This window comes from Podospora bellae-mahoneyi (assembly GCF_035222275.1).
Source record: "Podospora bellae-mahoneyi strain CBS 112042 chromosome 1 map unlocalized CBS112042p_1.2, whole genome shotgun sequence".
Classification (NCBI taxonomy): Eukaryota; Fungi; Ascomycota; class Sordariomycetes; order Sordariales; family Podosporaceae; genus Podospora; species Podospora bellae-mahoneyi.
In genome coordinates, this window is record NW_026946360.1 from 177,701 (window position 1) to 193,905 (window position 16,205).

At 52.2% G+C, this 16,205-nt stretch overlaps 9 protein-coding genes across 9 annotated transcripts; 5 read left to right on the forward strand and 4 right to left on the reverse strand.

Annotated features, from left to right (window-relative positions):
* Window positions 1–54: 54 nt before the first annotated feature.
* QC761_0025210 (uncharacterized protein) lies at window positions 55–3,260 on the forward strand. Its single transcript, XM_062872153.1, is given in 9 exon segments — window positions 55–137; window positions 156–663; window positions 773–796; window positions 859–983; window positions 1,072–1,541; window positions 1,599–1,894; window positions 1,951–2,234; window positions 2,293–2,706; window positions 2,757–3,260. The coding sequence occupies 8 exon segments, from the start codon at window positions 376–378 to the stop codon at window positions 3,193–3,195; spliced, it is 2,340 nt and encodes a 779-aa protein (XP_062736018.1). The 5' UTR covers window positions 55–137; window positions 156–375; the 3' UTR covers window positions 3,196–3,260.
* QC761_0025220 (uncharacterized protein) lies at window positions 1,217–2,259 on the reverse strand (the record flags this gene model as incomplete). Its single annotated transcript, XM_062872154.1, has 3 exons — window positions 1,217–1,525; window positions 1,589–1,674; window positions 2,145–2,259. The coding sequence occupies 3 exons, from the start codon at window positions 2,257–2,259 to the stop codon at window positions 1,217–1,219; spliced, it is 510 nt and encodes a 169-aa protein (XP_062736019.1).
* A 56-nt stretch (window positions 3,261–3,316) lies between the features above and the next one.
* On the reverse strand, window positions 3,317–3,817 carry QC761_122080 (uncharacterized protein; the record flags this gene model as incomplete). The annotated part of the gene is made up of 1 exon (XM_062875470.1): window positions 3,317–3,817. The coding sequence occupies one exon, from the start codon at window positions 3,815–3,817 to the stop codon at window positions 3,317–3,319; it is 501 nt and encodes a 166-aa protein (XP_062736020.1).
* Window positions 3,818–4,210: 393 nt separating this feature from the next.
* Window positions 4,211–5,313, forward strand: QC761_122090 (uncharacterized protein; the record flags this gene model as incomplete). Its single annotated transcript, XM_062875471.1, has 2 exons — window positions 4,211–4,469; window positions 4,526–5,313. 2 exons carry the CDS (start codon window positions 4,211–4,213, stop codon window positions 5,311–5,313), a joined length of 1,047 nt encoding a protein of 348 aa, XP_062736021.1.
* Window positions 5,314–5,504: 191 nt separating this feature from the next.
* QC761_0025250 (uncharacterized protein) lies at window positions 5,505–6,069 on the reverse strand. The gene is made up of 2 exons (XM_062872155.1): window positions 5,774–6,069; window positions 5,505–5,715 (listed from the first exon to the last, which is right to left on the reverse strand). Exons 1-2 carry the CDS (start codon window positions 6,005–6,007, stop codon window positions 5,641–5,643), a joined length of 309 nt encoding a protein of 102 aa, XP_062736022.1. The 5' UTR covers window positions 6,008–6,069; the 3' UTR covers window positions 5,505–5,640.
* Window positions 6,070–6,963: 894 nt separating this feature from the next.
* On the forward strand, window positions 6,964–8,733 carry QC761_122100 (uncharacterized protein; the record flags this gene model as incomplete). The annotated part of the gene is made up of 1 exon (XM_062875472.1): window positions 6,964–8,733. The coding sequence occupies one exon, from the start codon at window positions 6,964–6,966 to the stop codon at window positions 8,731–8,733; it is 1,770 nt and encodes a 589-aa protein (XP_062736023.1).
* Window positions 8,734–9,468: 735 nt separating this feature from the next.
* Window positions 9,469–10,563, forward strand: QC761_122110 (uncharacterized protein; the record flags this gene model as incomplete). The annotated part of the gene is made up of 4 exons (XM_062875473.1): window positions 9,469–9,668; window positions 9,719–9,793; window positions 9,852–10,245; window positions 10,301–10,563. The coding sequence occupies 4 exons, from the start codon at window positions 9,469–9,471 to the stop codon at window positions 10,472–10,474; spliced, it is 843 nt and encodes a 280-aa protein (XP_062736024.1). The 3' UTR covers window positions 10,475–10,563.
* Window positions 10,564–10,866: 303 nt separating this feature from the next.
* On the forward strand, window positions 10,867–12,477 carry QC761_122120 (uncharacterized protein). Its single transcript, XM_062875474.1, has 2 exons — window positions 10,867–11,892; window positions 11,948–12,477. The coding sequence occupies exons 1-2, from the start codon at window positions 11,133–11,135 to the stop codon at window positions 12,265–12,267; spliced, it is 1,080 nt and encodes a 359-aa protein (XP_062736025.1). The 5' UTR covers window positions 10,867–11,132; the 3' UTR covers window positions 12,268–12,477.
* Window positions 12,478–13,845: 1,368 nt separating this feature from the next.
* Window positions 13,846–15,120, reverse strand: QC761_122130 (uncharacterized protein; the record flags this gene model as incomplete). The annotated part of the gene is made up of 1 exon (XM_062875475.1): window positions 13,846–15,120. The coding sequence occupies one exon, from the start codon at window positions 15,118–15,120 to the stop codon at window positions 13,846–13,848; it is 1,275 nt and encodes a 424-aa protein (XP_062736026.1).
* Between the last annotated feature and the right edge of the window lie 1,085 nt (window positions 15,121–16,205).

Genomic DNA, 16,205 nt, shown 5'->3' on the forward strand with positions numbered 1-16,205 from the left:
GATGGGACACATTTTTTGTTGCTTGTGGCTCAGAATCCGGCCCTGCCAGTGGTCGTCAACTGTGCTTGCCGCAATCGAGGTTACCTTGACAGGAAAATATTGACCAATCACCTTCGGCTTCCGATAGATAGTTGGAGGTGCAGTGTTGGCACCCCGTGATTTGATCAAGGGCCTGATATGCTTGGAAGAAAGAGGGCATGTTGCCTCAACAGTATTGTTTGACACACACGGCCAAGCATGGGAATGCTCAATCCGAGCAGAGCTCATGGTTCGAACGAAGCGCTGTACTGTATAGGAACCGGCTGATGGCCCAAGCTTCTCGATCCTCGGCGGCAGCCCCTACTCGGGTTCGCGTTCCGGTTCCGCGGGTTTTGGATGATCCCCTCACTGCACATCCCACGGCCGCTTTCTCCATCGAACAGTGCAACATCAACCGTCGTACAGGCGAAGCACCCACCCGACGAATTGTCCTGGGCCCGGAGATCTGTTTCTTATCACTGCATTCGCCTTGTGAAAGTCTCCTTATCAGAGGCAATCGTCTTAGACCCCCGCTTAACGCACGCCAGCAGCGTGTATGTTATGCAGCGGATTGCTGGACTGTCCGCAAATATGGAGGAACTGCCCGAGCTGGCCGATAATAATGATCACTCGGCAAAGAGAGCCGTAGGTAGCACGTCCCTCACTACATGATGGTAGAAGAACGGTCGATAATTTCGCCGTGTCAGACTTTTGGTGATATCGAAGTTAACGCTGACAAATATGTTGCGGACAGTGTGACCAGTGTCGGCAGCGGAAGGTGTGTATATCCACTTCCACCATCAATGTTCGACAGAAGTGCTAAGTCGAAGTGCCGGGTAGATTCGTTGTGATAAAGAGTTGCCTGTATGTTCAAACTGTAGAACTGCCAGTCGGAGTTGTAGCTCGACCGGCCTCGGCCAGAAGCCTCGCGAACCCAGGCAGAGAGTTCTCATCACCCATCAATAGTGAGGAAATGCCCGTCTTCATTGTTGCCCATGTCTGTCGGTACCCCCTTCTGGGAAGACTAACACCCACCCATTTGGTTGTTTGCAGTGAGAGAAAGATCGATAGTCTCGACTCCCGCCTGGGAGCCATCGAGAAGATGCTGCACAACTTGACCGTCTCCCTCAACAACCGAGGCCCACCAACAGCATCCTCGAGTATCTCTCCTACCCTCGAGTCAGCAGCAGCAGCCTCGTCATCGGCCCCTCGTGAGAATAGTGCAGATGCCTTGTTTGGTGCTGACAAAGACAATGAGAGCGATGACTTCGAGGCTACCGCTTTGATGAAGGAGCATACCGCATTTGCGACTCAGTTCATCGAAAACACCACATTTCCATTCCTCGATCCAGAGATGCGGGCGGCATTCTTGTCCCTGCAGGAGCTTGTCAAACTCCAAAACATCGAGAATGCCCGCCATGATGCGCGGTTCACCACTGCGAAACCTCTCCCAAAAGGCGGCTGGGCCGAACTGCCTATGCCGTCTGCTGATATAGTTCTCAGTGTCCTGCGCGAGATCAAACGTTTGTCAATACGTTATCCCTCTCCCGAAGGTCTTGTAAGTACTGACTCGAGCACAGAACACCCTCCTATGGGCTTTCCAGCAATTGCCACATTCACCGGCATCGAGAATTTTCCCGACAACGTTCGCAGGGTCTATTTTGCGACTGAAGAGTGCAGTTTAATGCAATGGGGGATCGTGAATTTGGGCTTGTACTTCACCCTGCAAGAGAGAGGGGCTGCGTCAGAAGGGGATCGTCAAGTTCAACTGTTCGAGGCTTCGTTTCTTTGCCGGGATAACATCGAAACCGCGCTTACAAATCTCCCTCTTTTGCTACCGCAGCGCAGAGAGAGTGTCGAGCTTCTAATAATGGCTGTATGTATCAGCAGTGTCCTATCCTGTTCACGATGCGGGGCTGATCCATAGAGCAGACGATGTACGCCATCGAAGAGTCGAAATACTCGCTCGCCCGAGATTTCATCACTATAGCGGCGAATATTTGCCAGACTCTGGGCTATCACCGAGCCCGTAGTCCAAGCACCACGGAGTCTGAGCATAAAGCGATGTTATTTTGGACAACATACATCTTCGATAGCGCCCTGTCACTGCGAGCTGGACGGCCGACCGCAATTCAGGACTGGGACATAACAATCCCTAGAGAGATCGGTCCCAAGGTCAAGAACGTAGATCCACTCTGGAAGATTGGTCAAGCTCAGTATGTTGACTGTTGGCGGTCTCATTGTGCACCGTGTATCCGGCTAATTTATCGCTAGGTGGATCAGCTGGAGCGAAGTTATGGGAAGGACGTACAGAGAGCTCTATAGCCCTGAGGCTCTGGCCCGAACCGCTGAGAAGCGTGCCGAAAACGCGCGCCAGCTGGCTCAAGCACTCCAGGATGTGGCAGCACGGTCAGCTCCGCTGATTAAGCATGTCGTCGAGAAAATGAAGATGTCCGGGGGCTATAATGCCCAGGCACGCTTCTCATTCGATATAGCAGTCGTCGGTGATGCTCTGGTTCAATGGTCAGTTTTGACTCTGATCTACCGTGCAATCCCAACTCTACCGGGGTCGCCAAGTACCTTCAACCCAGAGTGCATCCATGCAGCACGGGAAGCATTTTCTAGTCACGAGGGTTGCATGGCATTGTGTGGTGAGAGCCTGTTCATGAAGGCAGGGTATATTCAGTGGTATGTGTTCGCCCCATCTTCCATGACCATGTGCTTAACACGGCATGCAGGAATATTCTCTATATCCCTTTCATCCCTCTCGTCGTGCTCTTCTGCCACACCATTGAAACTACAAATGAAGAAGACCTTGATATACTGGTGAGATTCACCGAGGGCTTGCAACCTGTGGCGCCCGTTTCCTCAGGAGTTACCAAGCTGTATCGGATAGCGCAGGTGCTGGTAAACATTGCCAGTCTGTGGCTTCAAACCAGAAAGCAGGGACAGCAAGATCATAACATGAGTATGGTTGGAGACAACGTCGAGATGTACTTGAACCAGTTAGGTTTCATGCCGCAGCATTCCCAACAGGACCACACGTATGGGATCGGAGGACCGGCAGGATTCGGCTATGATATGGACCAGTCTGCTCAGCTGGCGAACTGGTTCTCGGGGAACACGCATATTTTTGGCCTGATGGAGGAAGATCTGTCGGGGTTCCAAGGTTTCTAGTCCGGCCAGACAGGGTAGCATGAGATTGTAAGGCTGTAACAACTTCTTCCAAGACTACCCAAACGGCACCACGATGCGATGTTGGCTGTATGATTCCCATATGATGTTAAAAGAGAGGGGCTCAATCAGTGGGCTTCCGTGGATCGTAAACTTCATATCCCTCATCCTCTGTATCGCTCTCTACGAGTTCGCTTTTCGGTGCTAGCACACTACTGGATCCTGTCACCTCGGATTTAGGAGCAGTGGCTGTTTTCGTGTCTGCTGGTGGTCCGCTGGCTCCAGCTACTGGCACAAATGCTGACTTGAAACCTGTCTTTTTGAAGCCGCCCTTTTTGAACCCGCCTCCACCCGTCGATGCCGCTGCCTCGCCAAGCTTGATGCTGATGACGCCCTCGGCCTTTTGTTCTTGTCGTCGGGCGCGGGCAATGGCGTTGGGGTCCTTGACCATTGCTTTCATATCCTTCAAACGTTGCTTGTGGGTGTGGTCGTAGGAACTGAGGTGGGCTTCGTAGTCATTGTTGCGGCTGTAGCCCTTCTGGCAGAGCTGACAATAGAAAGCCTGTCGGGCTTCTCGCGCCGACGAAGTTTGGGCCGGAGGAAGAGTCTGGTTTCGGGGAGGCATCGGGGGCAGTCGTAGGTATCGAATATCGGACGCGGTGAGTGACGGGAGGAGATGAGCGCCGCGTGGTTGTCAAAGAATTTAGCCTTGATCGGACATCTGAACTTGCAACGAGTAGAAAAAGGGACAAAGCAATCACAAGGGCGCTTGTGCTCAAATGAGGTGTGCCAAGCCTGGGGGCCCTGAACAATGTGGGGTTAGAGTCGGGTTTAGTGGGCATTGTTCCCCAGGGTCTGCCAAGTTCAGATGCCAACAACGGCTCAACCAACGCATCGTTTCGGGGCTCAACAATTTCAAGGCTGGAAAAAAAGCACAGAAGCCATCACCGAGGATTCTGCACTGCACTTTCTTTGAGACAGGCCGGGTCACGCCGTGTTTGTCTCCCCCTCATCCACCATGGAGTATCATACGTTACGATCAAGAGCTTCTCAGGACACTCTTGTGTCCAACGCTTCTACTTCGCTCTCCCTGCTCGAACTGGATCCAACACCAATGGACTCTCCTGCCTCCGTCCCATACACCGACAAAGACCTCCCACCACTACCTGAGCAGCCAGAAGAATCACTCTCGGACTCGACACACTCGCTCCGGTCCAACCCGACAACTACTTCCAGCGTCGGGTTAAGCGGCGCCGGTCATGGGCCAATCTTCTACTGCAAGCTCCTCCACCGTTGACGCTTTCCTGACTCTGCGCTAACAAACAGCCTTCAGTAACACGAATCCAGCGCTACTCGTCGTACACATTTTCGCTGTTCACGACCCTACATCTGGCTACAACCTCGGTCATCCCCGTCCTCGCCCGTTCCGTGCCCGCCTCCGAGTCTTACCTCCTCCTAGCGCGCGAGATCTACCAAACACCACTCTCCGAACCGTTGCTCGTCGCTTTACCAGTCGTAGTCCACATCGGTGCGGGGATAGCCACCCGCCTTATTCGAAGGTCGCAAAATCTCAAGCGGTACTATGGCGACGACCATCATCACAGAAAGGGCAGTGTGCCAGCAAAGCAGACCCCCACTCTGAGGAGCGGATGGCCCACCTTCAGCTACATTGCCGCGTCAGGATACGGCTTCACCGCCATCTTCGCGGCGCACGCATTCATGAATCGGGGCTTGCCACTTCTAGTAGAAGGTGACAGTGCCAACATCGGGTTGGCGTTCGTAGCGCATGGGTTTGCGAAGCATCCTGTTATCTCCTGGACCTCGTTTGTGTCGTTGATCGGTCTCGGTGTTGGGCACATGGTCTGGGGGTGGGCGAAGTGGGTTGGGGCGGCGCAGGGTGCCGGTTGGCAGCTTGAGAGGCACACTGGGAATGCGACGGTTGACAAGCAAACCAAGAAGAAGAGAAGGAGAAGGTTGTTGGTTATCAATGGAGTTGCTGCTATTGGGTGCGTGATGTGGGCTGCTGGTGGTCTTGGGATAGTAGCCAGGGGGGGCGAGACATTGGGGTGGGTTGGGAAGTTGTACGATGGCCTGTACGAGAAGGTGCCTGGCCTCTTTTGAAGGGGATCAGGTCTGATACTTTGTTTTGAAATGGCTTCCTTTCTTGTCATGGACAAGACTAGAGTCATACGATTTGATGAGTGCATTTCCGTCTTCATAGAGATCTTCAAGGCGGATACCCTGAGCAAAGTCATGGTGGCAACGGAAAAGGTGTTGGGAGGTGGTCATACATCAACTGGATTATCTTGCATACTGCATAGCGTGTATTTAACAACGTATATAGGCATATAACATATTTGGTCAACCCAATTTTGGATCTTGGTCTGCTCTTAGGCCTTCGACAGGCGCATTCTCCTCTTCATTCTACTTCTTATGTCCGACATTCCCTCAGGGCTCATCACAAAGCTTGTACCGGGTAACATATCTGTCCAATCCCCAGTCACAGCCGTAGCATTCACACATCTAGCCCGTCTTGCTGTTAGCAATTGTCTCATTCCTGGTGAGAGAGGGTATAGCCTACGTTCTTCTTGCCTCCCGGCACACAAGTCCACAGTCTTTCTGCATTTTGGCTGCTGCCATCTCCATTGGCCCCAATGATTCCGTTCCAGCAAGCCGAAGCATCAATCATATCTCTGCAGGTCTCGACATTGGTCGCAGTAACCGGACAAGGGCCAGTCACGTTGTGTTGGCGGCCGTATAGGGCTGGGGAGGCGATCGCCAGCGTGGCAGTAGCGAGTAGTATGAGAAGCTTCATGTTGTAATCGGTTTTGGAGTCTTCGCCAAAAGGACTGGATCCTGAAAACAGGTCTTAGGGACGTGCATGGCCGATATATAATCCACAACAACTCCCCTATCAAGATTTGCTTGTGCGGGTGAATCAACCATCTGGATGATCTACAAGTTCCCCGCACCAATGCCAATACTTTCTGTTGACCTTGTATATTGTTGCGCTTCATCTATTCGACCGGCTGGTCCCGACTAGGAAGCTTTGGAAATGGGGGGTTGTTTAGCCTAGATTAAAATGCCTGATAGGCACATCGGGAGTTGGTAGACACAAACTCAGGGGTAAAACGCTCCTCAAGACCTTACATGATTATGCACTTGAGACGCTTCGAGAACGTGGTCGTAATCTACTCTTGCAGATATATGGAGAAGTTAATTCGCGGGGTGGTCAGTGAAACAGGGCCAGATCGGATAATGCCGACGGCTTCGATGCAACGAAGAAGACGGTCCACTACGTGTAAGCATGAGAGCTTCACTCAAACACAAAGTGAAATACAGAAGTGCATTGTTGTGTGGATATCTTGACAGAATTCCGAGCAGTTAATGGCTGCTCGTCACAGTAACTATACCACCAATGGAGTAAACCACACGCGGGGAACTTCACCGAGACATCGATGTCATTACAATAGGATTCTCGGCTCTTTTGATTCAAAAGCAGATCAATCACAGGCGAACAAACGCCTTTTGTCGGTGAAGAAAACACCCAATGTCTTAAACGATGATGTCATCGGCTCACTCTCACTTGGGGGCCGGCCTCTCGGGACCGCCCGCCTGCACGAACAGTCCCTGCTTTTTGGTTCTGGAACGGACAACTCAAACGCCCCTGAGAGCGGACCGCTAATCAGTGCAGAAAGATCGGACGCTATTTGATATAGCTTATTCGGACCTACTGGACGCCATCTTTCGTCTCAATGCCAGCTGCCATCAATGACGTTACTTTGTTTGCTAAATCGGGGAGGAGCTGCTCGCGGCCTTCGATCCACGTCACATGCATCCTCCACGATATGTTGCGGCAGACATAATGTCAACATAAATCCCACACCAACCGCCGCCAGGGAATCACAGCTCAGATTGAACTTCACCAACACCTACCCACGGTACTTTGCTACAGCAAGCCAACCACTTCACACCATGGGATCCGTTGATAAACCAAGCCTGGCAGGCATTGACCTTCCAATAATCAAGCTCGATACCACACTCACCGAGCTCTTCAGACGAGCGAGCCCACAAAATGCAAGCACCCGTTTGGGAATGGTGTTTTGTGGTGTCAACAGCGGCGTTGACCTCAACCCGGATTTTCCACGTAACACAAAGTACCTCTATCAAGACAGCCCTTTCAACACCGTCCCTCGGAAAGAGCTCACACGAAAGAACCACGACCTCAGGAAGTCCCTAGCTATGAAGTATCTCAGCCTCATCCCCCAAAGAGACGCCTTCATCGCAGGTCCATCCCCAGTGATCATGTTCAACATGAACCAGTCCCCCGCCACAGTCGCCCACGATCGTGAAGAAGCCACCACCACCCTCTCCGTCCTCGACCCCTCCCAAAGACCCAACCTTGTCTTCTGCCCCGGCCCGTCCAAGATCCCCATGAAAGAATACGGCATCGACAAGATCACCTACAAAATCGTCGCTGACGGCCTGGAGTCATATCCCCTAACCCACTCCCTAGAAACCCACTGGATCCTCAACTCCAAAGCCGGCCTCGCCAGGTCCGGTCTTCCCACGCCCAGGTGCGACATCATCTCCATCAAGGGATACCCCCCAGCCTCTCCCAGATCCTGCTGCGACGCCTGCCGCGCAGACAAGCGATCCAACGATTTGACATTCATCCCCGAATCTTGCTCCGGCCCAAGCGGTCAATGGGTGAAGACCGAATCCGCCAAAGTGCTCTCTGCCATCTCCTCCCGGCCGGTGCCGTTTGTTCTCAAGAACCAGCAGGTTTTCGGCGGAGCGGGAACCTGGGTGGTGACCACGCAAGAACAAAAAGACGATCTGCTGTCTGACTTTTCCAGCCCCGACGGCCCCCTGAGGAAGTTACTGTCCCAGGTCACTCCCGAGAATCATCACATGGATCCCGCGGCGGTGGTGATCTCGGATATGGTCTCCAACCCCATCGGGGACTACGGCTTGACCTTTTTTGTCAATGAGGACGGGGAGCCTGTTTTCTTGGCGGCATCGGAGCAAATGATTGATGGGAATAACGCCTGGGTTGGCAGCACCATAGTCTACTCGAGGCAGGAGGCACTGTACGAGAAATTCCAAGCGTTGATGTCGCGGACTGCGGAATTTGTGGCAAAACATGGGTATGTCGGGCCGGTGGGCATCGATGTCTTGGAGACGGGGACAGAAGGGGAGACGGAGACGCATTGTGGGGAGAGAACAAAGTTTCACATAGTGGATTTGAATGTTAGGACGTCGGGGAGTCTGGCCTTGCCGTTGTTGAAGGGGCATTTCACTCAAAGGGGGCTGGATTGCGCCAGCAGTTTTGGCATTACGGTTAAGGGTGGAAGGGAGGAGTTTGTGAGGAAGTGGAGGAGGGAGTTTGAGGAGGGAAGGATGTTTGTGTTGAGTTGGTATGAGGATCGGGAGGAGGGGGCGAGCATTGCGGATGTGGTTGTGGGGGCAGAAAACGAGGAGGGGTTGCAAGGGATGATTGAGCGGGTTAGGGAGGGCAGCGAGGAGGTTGTTTTCTAATTGTTTTTCTTGGGAGTTTCCTGGGTTTGTATCAAGCAGGCGGTTTTTATCATTAGCAAGCCGGTGTTGTGGTCCAGAGTCAGATCGACTTTCTGTTCGATATGAGAGAAGCAATGATTTTAGTGGACGATCCGTTAATTCCCAAGTATACTACAGTCCACAGCTCTCAAGGAAAAATGGCTAGGTCCCATATTCGGACCTTGAAATACCACCGGCAGTTGAAGCCCTACTGCTTCCAACGTGGCACGGCAGATCACCGTTGCATCCAGCCCCTCATTGAGTCTGGTTCCCCTTCTCCAACATTTCTTAGTCACTGCTTCCTCAGCTCACAGGAGCCAGTTCCGCAGGCGGGGAACTTTCTATTGTTTTCCGCTAAAGGCAAAGAAGACAACGCAGGTTAAGCATGTGTGTCTGAGCGGGTACCATTCATAAAAGAGTCTGGGGAAGGTCTATGCAATGATCACCGCCGTTAATGGCAAGGTAAGTCTCCGTTGGCTTTTCGATTGGTGCGCGAGGACACCATCTGGATGGCTGAGAAACAATAGTTTGTACTGCAAGGTGTGGCACCTCAATTGGAGATGCGCTGGTTTGTAAAGAAGAGGATCATTAAACCCAACATCAGGGTCCGACTCCCGCTGTTGTGCTCCTGACTCTTCTTGCTTTTTGGGCGGGCATCTTCCGCACGTTGGAATATCTGACACGAAATTCGAAGAATAGTTAGAGACAATCAAGAGCATGTCAACCCAAAGCGAGCCAGCAACAAGCTCCAATGGCGTCCGGGTGGTGGGCGACGAGGAGAAGGGCCTCCACAGAACGCAAACTGGGGTGACAATGTCCCCAGAGCTCTTCGAGAAACTCTACCTCACACCAAAAGTTCCGCATGTTGGGGACAATAACAGACGCTTTGCGAATCCTACGGCATTGGGGTTTGTCGGGTGAGTGATGGGCGTGCAGTGGACAAATATAAATACTGACGGCACCATAGCTTCGTGATCTCTACCTTCACCTTTTCAATCGTCTGTATGGGATGGGGTGGAGCCTCGGGATTCTCTCCTGTCGTGTAAGTCAGCAATGTACAGACCAGAACAGAGAGCTGACTGATACATAATCAAAAACAGGGGGATCTTCTTCTTCGTCGGCCCCGTCCTCCTCCTCTTCGCAATGGTCTTCGAGTGGATAATGGGGAACTTCTTTCCCATGATGGTCATGGGCCTGTTCGCCGTGTTCTGGCTGAGTTTCGGAATGCTCCAGCTCCCAACTTTGCAACTGGCTGCTCCATATGCCACCGATGCTGATCCGACAGGACTTGCCTCGCGCGAATACAACACCGTCATTGCGCTGTATTTGATTGTCTGGGGGTTCGCCCTATTCACCTTCTTTATCTTCACCTGCAAGATCAACGCTGTCTTTGCCACTATTTTCTTGCTGGTCAGCCTTGGAGCCTGGGTGTTGAGTGGTGCATACTTTCGAGCAAGTGGCGGGGACTTTGATGGTGCTGGGAAACTGCAAAAGGTCAGAGACTTCCACCGAATGAAGACGTCGAGGCTAACACGTCTGGTAATCACAGGCGGGTGGTGCATTATTGTTCATTGTGGCGTTGCTAGGATGGTACATGTGTTTCATCATCATGGCGGGAGAAATGCGCATCACGCTCAGTCTTCCAGTTGGCGATTTAAGCCATCTCTGGCCTAAGACTGATGTCGAGTTAGCGGCAGTTGAGCAGCGTGAGCATCGGGATTGAGGAAGGGGTTAAGCCATTGAGCACATCGTTACTTGGTGCAGGGAGTTTCAAACATTGAACATGTTTAATGCACACCCATGAGCCACCTACAGTCCTACACACTCATCTGGCAACTGAAATGGTCCGATGGCTCAACAGATAAGCCGTAGGAGGGGGTTTTCCGGTGAGCTTTTTTTGGTAATACTTTTTCGATGGTGACTTCCTGCGATTGTTTGATTTGAAGCACAAGACCCTTGATAGGGGAAACCAAGTGTTGAGGTGGGAGCAAATACTCCGGGAGCCGCCCCACTGCTGCACTCCACAATCGCACCTTCCGCATCTTCACTTCATATCAAGCTGTCATTGAAGGTATTCGAGAACAATCTCAATGCATCTTTCAAACCTTCCACAATGTTTCATCCGTTGGGGGCTTTGGAAGGAGGGAAGCTACCACAAGCAAGGACCCACAATGAGGCAAACCGCAGCTTCGTCGGCATCTGATTGGCCAATTGGCGTGTAAGTGAGAGGATCTATCGTCATCGATCTTTGAGATCGACCACAGCAGCTCAATCCATGACGAAATCGAACCTGGAAGGCCCCTAGGAGCTTAATCCTACCCTTAAAGAGCTTCCAATTCTTTTCATTGCCTCCAAGCGTTTTGAACCTCCAAAGAAAAGCAATGTCCCTCTCGCCCTTGACATCTCGTCTCATCCAAACATCTACTCTCTCAACCACAAGACTCAGATCACTCCCAGTTCTCTCTCGCGCGATCCACACAGCGGTTCCCAGAGCGAAAACTCCAGCTCCTCAACCACTACCACTCAACACCCCCCAAAAGCAAGCCTTTCGTCACTTCACCAAAATGTCGAAGAGCGTTGCCGCCGCATCTCACGATGACTTCAACCGCAACTCCCTTTTCAACCTCAAAGGCCGCGTCGCCCTCGTCACGGGCGGCGGTTCTGGAATCGGTCTCATGGCCACCCAAGCCCTCGCGGTAAACGGTGCCAAAGTCTACATCGTCGGCCGCACCAAAGAGAAGCTCGACAAGGTGGTCGAGATCTACAACAAGGACATTGAGGGCGAGATCATCGCCATCCAGGGGGACGTCACCAAGAAGGAAGAGGTCGCCCGTCTGTACAAGGAAATCTCCGCGCGGGAAAAGTGCTTGTGCATCCTCATCAACAATGCCGGTGTGAGCAGCACGACGGTTACGACAGAGACGGAGACGGCGCAGGAGATGAAGCACAATTTGTTTGAGAATGAGAACATGACTGAGAAAGACTGGACGGATACATACCAGACCAATGTCGCGAGCATTTACTTTATGACCTCGGCGTTTTTGCCGTTGCTGCAGGCCAGCTCGGAGAGGCACCCTCACTGGTCGGGGACTGTGATCAACATTAGCAGTATTAGCGGGTTGGTGAAGGGGTCGCAGCATCGTGAGTTTTCCTTATTTCTCTCCTCAGGTTTGATGAGTACTGACATTTGTCACAGACTTTAGCTACAACGCCAGCAAAGCCGCCGCCGTCCACCTCACGCGAATGATGGCGGCGGAGATCGCCGAGAACGGCCACAAGATCCGCGTCAACAGCATCGCTCCGGGCGTCTTCCCCAGTGAGATGACCGCTGACGAGAGCGACGAGTATCAGAAGAGCCACATTGACGCTGAGAAGTACAAGGGCAAAGTACCAGCTGGCCGGCCAGGAAGGGATATTGACATGGCCCAGGCTGTGTTGGCGCTAGCAGCCAACCAGTACATTGATGGCCAGACGGTTGTTGTTGATGGTGGCTACACACTTACCATGGGTATGTAGGACATTGGTGATGGAATGCAAGGAAAAAGTATTCAAATCACAACAGATCAGCACAATGTTGCAATAGTGTGTTTTGATTCAGGGTGTTGAATTGTTATTACGTTTGCGTGTTTGAGCGTTGTTTTGAAGATGGTTTGATTTTTCAACACTATAACCGACCTAAATATGAGTAATACTTTCGTCAACTCATCAACTCACTTGAAGCCGCCCATAGGAGTTTGTATGTCTGAGGTGATGTAGTCACCAACCAGTTTCATGAAGATTTAATGGATGACGCCATCAAAAGGAGTGTCATTACAGGTGAGACTGGGTATACTATGAGTGAGCGGTGACTCATGCATGTGTATGATTAGATTGGTTGGTGATGAACTCAAATTCTAAAATCTTGTGGTTCTTGGCCTCGGTAGTGACTGTAGAAAATGGCGATTATGGGAGGGGTCCTGCCCATACAAACAGAAGCGCGAGCGGAGGTGGAGTTTCTATGAGGGAGATGGCTTTTGAAAACTATCTGTCCAAGCTATGGATGTGTATCGAGAGAAAACTGAATCGGTCACCTGTATGTAGGATCGAGTTTCCCCGACCGTTTTGCTCATAACCGCTCAATTGACCTTCACAGAAATCGTTATCGCAGGCACGGCAAGGTAGCCAGCCATGCCATGCATGCAACAGAAAGCCCGAGAACGTGCATCCCATACCATTGGTTCCACGGCCGCCCCGGCCCACGGACGGTTAAACGGACGAAAATCAGATAAAGCTTGTTTCCGCCATGACAAAAACGACAAATGCCACGCTCAGTGACATCATGTATGTACTGGTTATGTTCACAGATCTCTCAACCCCCTCGACCCATGTGGCGCTGCACTACCGAGGCGGCTCAATCGATCGATCGGGGGACATCCCGGGGTGCATACCCGACATCAAATGATGCGATCATGGGAGCTACTGCAAGAGATGATGGGATGGAGATCGGGCGGCGGCACGTTTGTCCACGGTTAAAAGCAGATCATGTATGGTAGCCGCATATGGCAACCTTGATAGGTCAGGTAGTATTCTCTCCTAACAAAGTCTCGACTTGACTTCGGGCCACCTAGTTTGTTCGGTAGTGGTTTGTGGTGATTTGTTCATCAATTTCTCCCAAAAAGTCCTTTCCAGAAATCCAACTCAGAGTGGTGATGTCCAATCTGGCCCATCCTTGCGCTGTTGCCTGGGTGTATGTTCAAAAAAATGCAAAGACGTGAAAGAAAGGGGTATCCGCATCAGTCTCCATCTCATCCAGTAGTCCAAAATATGTGTTCCGGCCTAGTACGTGATGTGAAGCATGCAAAATGTATGTGCAAAGGAAATCATGGCGGAGGGGCCATTCCTGTATCGATGTCGACCGTTATGCAAGTAAATATGTGTAAGATAAGTGTTTGGGCGAGAGGTGATAGACCAAGCTCGCTCTCCAAGAAAGGGGGTATCAAGTTTGATGACAATGAAATCCGAAATGCAGATGCTGGTGAAAAGACAAAAGACCGCCAAACAATGAACCCAACCAAACCGTATACAAAAAAGAAACACCCCGAAAGAGAGACAAGTCTAGGGACGAGCCGTGGTCCACTCAATGTTGAGCCATCCAACTTTATCGTATGCCTGCCAAAGCTTCGAGGCCTTGTTGACATCGATCTTGCAGGCCTGTTGTGCGTCAGTCTTGCGAAATTCCTTGCCAATCAAGGCACATTCGCGCCTGCGCAAAAATATACGTCTCTTGCTCGTGAGATATGTAGCGCAGTCCAGCCGAAGGTTGCTTGCCAGGATGAGTTCGTCAGAGTGAAGCAAGTGACGATGTGGGTCGTTGCTGAGATCCAGAGCATTCCCCTTCCATTCCACCTTTAGACTATTTGGCCTCCCTTGCGGGAGCGAGTCGAGTGGCGGTGAAAGATCTTCCAATGCCTCAAAATCCTTGTCCTCACGATTTGGCGCCGCGTTTCGCATGCGAGGCTCCGGGGTGGCGTGGACGTGACCCGTTGTCGGCGGACGAGTTGGCGCGGGAGTTGCTCGGATAGGCCTAGGGGCTTGTGCCTTGACCTTGGGGGATCTTGGTTTCTGCACACGAGCCACAGGTGCCCTGGGAACGTGTATCCGAGGTGGCGTAGGGTTGGAAGCCGGAAGGATGGTCGGAAGCCGCGCCCTCGCCACACTTCTCGCGCTCTCACGATCGGCCTGCCGCAACCTCCTTTCCTGCTCCATCCACTTCCTTGGATTTTGGCTGAACCTTTTGTAGACCTCAGACTTGAAGTAGATCACCAGCTGATAGTCCTCCCGTTTAGGAGGCGAGACGCTCTCGAATAGACTGGGAGGTCTCGCCGCAATGTGTTTGTTCATCAAGTCATCCTCCACTGATCCAGCTGTCCTGGGGGCCGGTGGAAAGAGCGGCAAGGGGGCAGCGCTGGCCCTTTCGGCAGTCTCATACAAAATCAGATCGCTTGGTCCGACGCTGCGGTGCATCACGGACGCGGTCGACTTCGAAAGCGGCGACGAAGGAGGCGACACAGGCGGGGAAGGAGGTGGGTTTGGGCGCTGCATTTCAAAACCCTTGCTGTTCTGCGCGGTGATGTTCATGTCCGAGTTCATGTCGTCCAAGGGAGCAGGTCCAGGAGGAGACAGGAGATGACTTGGGTTTGGCATGATGGAGCGTGCGGTAGACAAGTTTGGCTTTTGGGAAGGCGGTGACAATGGGTTCCTTGCCGTCGGGTGAATTCTTCCAAACGACATAGGCATGTGCATCGAGTTGTTAGTGGAGTTCAGTTGGTCAGCCATGTTGGGCATGACTGTCTGGCCGTCTGCAGGGTGGCAAACCCCAAGCATTGACATACGAGGCGTGTTCGGACGATGACGAGGGACCGGCCAGGACCTGGAGTTGCGTAGAACTGTCCTTGCGAGATCGGCTGTAGAAGGATGAGTTTGCAACTGCTGTTGATGTAGGGCAAGAAATGCAGGATTGTATGGTCGGGCACGTCAGGCACCCGTGGTTTCTTTGTCTGATGATGACTGCGGCGACTGATTGGGCGCGTGGGTGTCTGTATGAGGGGGAACGGCAGCTCAAGTAGTTGTTGAATAGGGCACAATGCGAAGCGTTTCAATGCCCATCGTCTGGCTGTGGCCGTGGTTTTGTTGGTGGTAGTTGCCTTGTTTGCTGAAACTGAACAATGGCCAACTGAGGGGTCTTCGTGGGGATATAGGTGAACAATAGCTGGCGGTGGCCTTGCAATGGTCGGTCAATGGAAGCCGTTGGAAGCCGTCGGTGACAGTGGCGAAATGGGCGCCGCGCAATGCTTGTGTAGGCAGCTTTGTAACGGACAATGGCAAAAAAGGAAACTTCTGGTGGGCGTTGCTAGAGATTAACCAAAAGACGAAATAAGAGCGAGAAGGGAGACTTATGAACAGCAAGGGCGCAAGCCATGGAGGACGACCAAGTACTCCATACACTGTGGGTCATTACACTTATAAGCCCAAGCGCCACAAGGCGGCAAACGGTCTGGGGAGGGTGAGGTTGGTCACACGGATGGCCCAAAACGGTGCAACGGGCTGGGGACATGTACATGTACTTCCATGTACGCAGTGCTGGAGACACACCAGGGGGCAGACTAACGAAATGCCGAGGGGATGGACCAGAGGTTTGTGGCCAGTTAGGTCAAGCAGCTCTCTTTGACTGTCGGGCGCCAGTCTGCCGTGCAGGAGAGAGAATGTACTCCTGCCCAAGATTGTTGCTTGTGAGTACACCGCAAGAGCCCCTCAACGCTGGCTTGTATCGAACAGCCCTCCTGTCGTGATTGGTGTTTTAGTATTCCAACACTGTGCTGTTGTTGTTTCGAATATCAAAACGATTGGACCACTTACAACCACCAATGCTGCAACTGCCGCAATCATGTTGCTTTGTCGTTGAGGGAGAGCTTTGG

What these genes read in the sequence shown, in the direction of transcription:
- QC761_0025210 (XM_062872153.1), top strand. Translation starts at nt 376, where the DNA reads ATGATCCCCTCACTGCACATCCCACGGCCGCTTTCTCCATCGAACAGT. An exon ending in TGGAAGATTGGTCAAGCTCA is followed by an intron (nt 2,235 to 2,292) that starts GTATGTTGACTG and finishes ATTTATCGCTAG; the next exon opens with GTGGATCAGCTGGAGCGAAG. An exon ending in AAGGCAGGGTATATTCAGTG is followed by an intron (nt 2,707 to 2,756) that starts GTATGTGTTCGC and finishes CACGGCATGCAG; the next exon opens with GAATATTCTCTATATCCCTT.
- QC761_0025250 (XM_062872155.1), bottom strand. Translation starts at nt 6,007, where the DNA reads ATGAAGCTTCTCATACTACTCGCTACTGCCACGCTGGCGATCGCCTCC. An exon ending in TGCCGGGAGGCAAGAAGAAC is followed by an intron (nt 5,716 to 5,773) that starts GTAGGCTATACC and finishes AAGACGGGCTAG; the next exon opens with ATGTGTGAATGCTACGGCTG.
- QC761_122120 (XM_062875474.1), top strand. Translation starts at nt 11,133, where the DNA reads ATGTCCCTCTCGCCCTTGACATCTCGTCTCATCCAAACATCTACTCTC. An exon ending in GGTGAAGGGGTCGCAGCATC is followed by an intron (nt 11,893 to 11,947) that starts GTGAGTTTTCCT and finishes CATTTGTCACAG; the next exon opens with ACTTTAGCTACAACGCCAGC.